General features: G+C 42.8%; 2 protein-coding genes across 2 annotated transcripts in view; one reads left to right on the forward strand and one right to left on the reverse strand.

The window, feature by feature from the left end:
• The window catches only part of LOC106819023 (pre-mRNA-processing factor 17-like), a 10,679-nt gene extending 6,453 nt beyond the window's left edge, over positions 1–4,226 (reverse strand). The window contains exons 1-4 of the mRNA XM_014823683.1: positions 4,039–4,226; positions 2,008–2,094; positions 693–822; positions 246–329 (exon numbers count right to left, since the gene is read on the reverse strand). Coding sequence (XP_014679169.1) covers positions 246–329; positions 693–822; positions 2,008–2,094; positions 4,039–4,206 — 469 coding nt within the window. The 5' untranslated portion in view covers positions 4,207–4,226. The remainder of the gene's footprint in view (positions 1–245; positions 330–692; positions 823–2,007; positions 2,095–4,038) is intronic.
• A 187-nt stretch (positions 4,227–4,413) lies between these two features.
• Positions 4,414–6,508, forward strand: part of LOC106819022 (wiskott-Aldrich syndrome protein family member 3-like) — a gene marked incomplete at its 3' end in the record, with an annotated part of 7,584 nt that continues 5,489 nt past the window's right edge. Inside the window, exons 1-3 of the mRNA XM_014823682.1 lie at positions 4,414–4,508; positions 5,739–5,872; positions 6,343–6,382. Of these exons, the coding sequence (XP_014679168.1) occupies positions 5,767–5,872; positions 6,343–6,382 (146 nt within the window). The remainder of the gene's footprint in view (positions 4,509–5,738; positions 5,873–6,342; positions 6,383–6,508) is intronic.

Below are 6,508 nucleotides of genomic sequence, written 5' to 3' on the forward strand. Positions count from 1 at the left end.
CTAAGACATGTGTCTATGTGTATCTAGATTTCTAGAAATGTAACTCAAATCGTTCGCGCCATCTATTTGGAAACAACATGTCGTCCAGCGACCACGTGACCGATTTTTCCCGACTCGTCATGGCGCAACTCTCTGTATATAGGGACCCTAGCAATAACATCGCTAAAACACATGGCGTTTAAATAAATTAGTAGATGACTAATATCGGTGAGACACCATGGACACGTTCTCTTGTTTGCACGCACCTTTGTTTTTTTCGAGCTCCACCATGTTGCCGACGAGTTTCGTGCTGGAGAGGCTCGCGTCGTGCGACGGGTCGATCGCGTAACCTACGCAAACACAAGAGCATCCGTTACACGCTGACGCACGTCACCCGCGCCAGCCACCGCCAAAACACAAGAGCGCACGACGCCCGCGCCAACTCTGCAACACACGAGCATCTATTACATGCCAACGTACTCCGCTCTCCCCAGCCTATGCGAAAACACACGAGCATCCTTCTATACATCAACGCACGGCCTCCGCCGCGCAAGCCGACGTGGAAACACACGAGCATCCATTACACGTCAACGCACGACCTCCTAAACAACTTGACTTGTCCCCGAAATTTCTATTCCCAGACGTGACGAACAGGTGGGCGGAATCACGCGGGGCGGGCCGACGCGTCGCCAACGGCCGGCGGCGCCACCTACCGTAGCTCGTAAACGTGCGTCGCTCGCGCTCGAACGTGAAGTCGTTGACGTGGGCCGGCTCGACGTACCCCGAGAGAATGTTCTTCTCAGCCAGCTGCTGCTTCGTCTTGAACGGATGCTGCGGGCCCACCTGCCAGAGGTCACGACAAGGTCACGACAAGGTCACGATAAGGTCAAGTGTCCGTCCAGATAAGTCAAGACGAAATTCAAGGAGTTTTCCAGGACATTTCAATTACTAAAATTCTAGCTTTTAACTTAATAAAATTGAGTGTTTTCAGACTTAGCACAGCTTGAAAAGATACATTACATGGAATAAAGGACATGAAAACTTCTGATTCAGAAAAAAACAGAGATTAACTGTGAAAGGCATTCATTATGATAAGGTTAAGGAGATTAAAAACATGCACATCTTATAAAGTTATACATATTTACATTATACATAATTACATATTTATTGCTTTATATTTCTTATTTTATAAATTCCAGTTGTTTTGAGTACTTTTCCAGGGCAATAACAACTTTTCCAGGACAATTCCAGTATAAAACACAATATTTTAAAATTCAAGGAGTTTATAAGGAGTCGTATCAAATTCCAGGACATTTCCATGCCCGTGCGGACCCTGAAGGTCACGGAGAGGTCAGAACGAGGTTATGATAAGGTTACAAGTTCGCGACGAGGTCACAACAATATTGACACGAGGTCACAGAGAATTCGATATGAGGTCACGGATGGCTTTAATACAAAGTAGGACTAGAAACTTTGTGAGCAATTTTCGCCATACTAATATTAGGGCTGTAACGATACACAAGCCTCTCGATTCGATCCGGTTCTCGATATTACTATTAGCCTCTCGATTCGATTCCTTCGATTCGATTCCCAAAATATTGAAATGTTATCTTATTTTTTATATTTTGCAATAATAAATTATTAGAAATTGCCAATGAATACTAAATGGTGAATAGACTAGAGAGTCTAGAGAGTATATATACACTGCACACGCTGAGTAACATTGGTGAGTAACACCCGAGCATATAAATCAGTGATTTATATGCTCTGGTAACACTCCAGTATATAGCGTAATGCCGCCATCTATTGGAGGAAAAAAGTGGTATCGGAGTGGAATCTAAAATACGGGGAAAAATATCGAGGATCGGATCGAGGGAAGAGAATCACGATCCGATTCGATTTCGGTGGATCGTTACAGCCCTAACTAATATATTAGTTAAAAGTTAAATTATTTGTTGTATATATACAACAAATAATTTAACTTTTAACTAATATTTCAAAATTAATTTCGCCTCCTGTGTAGCACACCTCTGGCGCGAAAAGGTCCTCATATTTTGGGTTGTACGTGACCTCCCTCGTTGTTGAATCCAGTGGCGCTCCAAGCAACGACTTTGTCTAGAAATAAACGATTAAGACAATTAGGAAATCACACTACGGCAAAAATATCAATGTTTTATCTCAATGTTTTTATCAGCACTCGGTCACACTCTCTCAACTAACCAGCTTTATGGTTAGGAAAATGAGGTCTTATTCACTAATTAGGCTTAAGAGTATTACACCAAGGCAACATATTGCCGGAGCATTTCACGTTGTCATTGGTTCAGTACATCCCCAATACTGAAGAAGGGCTGGGCAATTCACATTGCCATTCTATCCACGAGGGTTTCATATTCCCAAATGATGAGAGTCAGGTGTTCGCGACTCGACAAAAATTGCGACATCCCATAAATCTAGACATGCCTTAATTGCCTAATTGATATGCCTTGATTCCCAGCTGGGTTTTGATAATCCCAACACAGCCATGCTATAGTTACATGCAAGAAAAAAATATATAATTTATTTTTCGAGGGCTCCTTTTCAAGCTCGCATGCATGAAAATAGCACTCTAAAATTTGGTTTGCATTGAACTCTATGCATTGAACTCTATGCAAATTTACATGGGCTCTTTTTGGCATTTCGGGAGCTAAATCGCCCCAAGCCCCTGTGTATTTTTTTCACTGGTTACGTGTTGTGCATGCTTGTGTATACATCTCCGAAGTCCGAACTGATCGAGATCACCTGTGTATTGGGGTCACATACGGCATGTGAACTGGACTCCACTTAGCAATCGTGGATGAATTGGAATGACAGAAACAGAAAGACGGATCTTATAATTCGAAGACAACACATGGTGAAGGGAGTGAAAGGGCGCACACAATGCACATGACCACGCAACATAAATGATAATCGAATAAATGATCATTATAACATAAATGATAATCGAATAAATGATAATTATAACATAACAATTAACATATACTCATTAACATGACCAAGCAACATAAATGATGAATGATGCATCGCAGATAATTATCATACAAGATTTGATTATGATACCTATTAGGCTATTACCTAATTTATAATACCACACGACACTTAAAATCTCAGAACGAACACTCGTCGTAATCGAAGGGACCATAACAAACAAGGAGAGAGTCTAACGTTGGAGCACATTGGCGGATAAACTGTGGATTGCAGCAGGATAGGACTTAGACCAAATAATTCTGTCCCAGATAACCTTTTTTATATTTTGGTGAGGGTTATTGGGACAGAAAGGGATGCATTAAAATTTTGTGAGGTCGCATGCAAAATTTATGCGCTGCTAATGCGGCCCGTACGCCCGTATCGGCGGGTAAAAAAGGCTACCGTTCCCATCTACATGGCTTTACCTTGCTACTGATGTGTGTGAATATTCACTTCTTAAAAGATTGTTTTTCAGAAACCCCGCTTCATTCCACTTTAGTAAATCGCATTCGCCATTTACAAACAATCAGACCAATCAGAGCGAGCCTTACAATAGCCTGGGTTTTTCTTGTATCTGTGGCGCTGCAGGAGGGTTACAGAATCGCCACAGATCATAGCACAGGTACAAGAGAAAACCAGGCTATTGTAAGGTTCGCTCTGATTGTTTGTAAATGGCGAATGCGATTTACTAAAGTGAAATGAAGCAGGGTTTCTGAAAAACAATCTTTTAAGAAGTGAATAACGATTGAAGTGAATATTCACGCACATCAGTAGCAAGGTAAAGCCATGTAGAACTTGGGAACGGTAGCCTTTTTTACCCGCCGATACCGGCGTATGGGCCGCATTACTTTAGCAGCGAATGCATTTTGCACCCCGTTCTGTCCCAATATTGGCAATAACCCTCACCAAAATATAAAACGTTATCTGTTCAAGGATTTATCTGGGACATAATGATTCGGTCTAGATAGGACTGGCACCAGCACTACCGTGACTACGTACGTACTACGTAGTGCCAGTGCAAGGCGACGAGTGGTGACTGGTGCATCTTTATCTTACGTTTGCTACTACAATCGGGGCCGAATTCACAGTCATTTTATTCTGAAGGGATGCGATGGTTCCGCCGTCACCGAGTGGTTTTAAATGTGCTTGGAAGTCCATGCTCTCGGATCCACTGTCCGAATTCGATTCTGAGCCATAATCACCCAACGATTCCAGTGCAGCCATATTGGCTAGTTCCGGTTTCACGTCCGGTCAGTGTTCGTTTGAAAAATATTTAGACTGCTATCTATACTCGACTTCATTGCTTAATTGACAAACTAAATTATTACTTAACATTTGCGGTAAGAAATAAAATAAACATTAAAACAATTATAATGTAAATAACAAAATAATGACGTTTTATCTCGCGAGATTCCGCGTACAACTGTACGAGATTACGTGATATCAGGAAAAAAACAGTCTACATTTCCTAAACCGACTGTACGGGTTTATATTCGAGAAATGTCGGTCACACTATAACTCAGCGCGTAAGTAATAACAATACACATAGGTTACATACTGTATTTCCCCCCACTTTTTACATGGACTCTAACATGATAGCCAAGTGTTCGATAATCGTGTTGCTGTTAGAGAATGATTTCACGGCTCCCCACCCTAAATCTACACTCGAATTGGGCCGCCAACCCAGTACTAGTCCTACTCTTATCAATATCATACATATACATAGGTAGAGATACTTGTCCCTATACCGTTCTGCCCGTATAACTCTCGCAAGAAATCACGCGAATGTGTTCGCAGTGATCATTACATATGATAGATGTATCTCGCCTCTACCCTCTAGGCTGTACTACTGCTCATAGCCATAGCCATAGGGTCTATGTCCCCCAGGTTACTGCCGGAACGTACCCTGGGTACGGTCCGGTATACCGGAACGTACCCTGGTCACTATTTGATAGGGTTAGGGTTAGGGAGTAGGCGTAGGCGACTCCCTAGACTCGTTAGTGGAGTAGGCGAAGTACGGTCCGGCATATAATATAGTACCAGGGTACGTTCCGGCAGTACCCCGGTGGACATAGACCCTTTCAGCTCTACTACTACAGTACTAGTACTACTACTAGTCTACTGTCTAGTTACGCCCGCGTACAGTTGCTCACGCAGGCTGCGGCAACTGTACGCAGGCTATAGTACTAGAGCAGACAATACTGTCACTGATAGATGTGTAGTGTCAGGGGTCGAAATTAGATTTTTATTATGGTATCCATTTGGGATACCAGGTATTGAAATTGGGTATCCCCCCCAAAGATCTGGTATCTCATTTTTTGGATAGTAATTTTAACAATTGTTTGCCTTCGAAACTCTCATCGCTCGCATTCATTGTATAGACGCATTGTCTGGTTCGCTTGATACAATGTATACACATCACATTTATGCTGGCGCTTGCAAATATGCTATTCCTGTTGTATAATGTTAGAGTGGCCTGCGCTCGCTCAAACTGCGCGCACTCGCTCTACGCGCACTCGCTCACACATCAGATGCGCTGCCGTATAAAGTTGATAACTCAACAACCACTATCCCGATTTAGACGATTTTTATTACTATCCCGGCGGGATACCAAGCATTGAAATCTGGTATCCAACACAAGAATCTCCCGCAGATATCGGGATACCGCTAATTTCGACCCCTGAGTTTAGCTTGGGCTATGCTGCAATCATGTTATATGAACGTATGATAATTACTGTTATACTTTCCATTTCCAGTAGGTGGCGTTACTGTGCGTAGTGCATTATGCCACTCATCAAGCGACTAGTGGAGCCTGAAACGCTCAGTAAAGGGCGCATCCCGCCTGAGATCAAGCATGAGCTGGAATGTGTGACCAACAACACACTAGCGGGTAAACAATCACGATACGCATGCTAGCGCCGCCAATCAAACGCGTGCAGGAGGCGGCTGTGCGTACTAGATTACTATTAGTATTAATCTGTACTATTAATCTCTGGTACACAATAATGATACGAGCGCTAGCTGCCATTCACACATAACCTTGTGAATAATAGTCGTCAAAGTCCAAGGGACTATATCGACGATGGGAAGAGATAAGTTGATCAAATACGCAGATCAACACTGTAGATTGCAGTAGAAAATTCCTCATATTTGCAATTTATCAAAGAGGAAGGTAGAGAGAGAGTGCAGCCTTATAGCTTTTTCACACAGCTCACGTGCATGAAAATGGCACTCTAAAATTTGGTTTGCATTGAACTTTATGCATATTTACGGGGGGACTCTTTTGGGCATTTCCAGGGCTCTTGGCATTTCAGGGGCTAAATCACCCCGAGCCCCGGTGTATTTTTTTCACTGTCACAGGCACTCTCAATCTGACATGTGAATCTGCCATGACAATCTGGTAACTTGTAGCCGAACATACAGACTGTATGTGTACGACAACACATGTGCACGGGTAAAGCACTGCGAAATGTAGCAGGCGAGGCGCAGCGGCTGTGTCTACTAGATTATTATTACTACTAACCTT

This window comes from Priapulus caudatus, unplaced genomic scaffold, assembly GCF_000485595.1.
Source record: "Priapulus caudatus unplaced genomic scaffold, Priapulus_caudatus-5.0.1 Scaffold2752, whole genome shotgun sequence".
In the NCBI taxonomy this organism is placed as follows: Eukaryota; Metazoa; Priapulida; class Priapulimorpha; order Priapulimorphida; family Priapulidae; genus Priapulus; species Priapulus caudatus.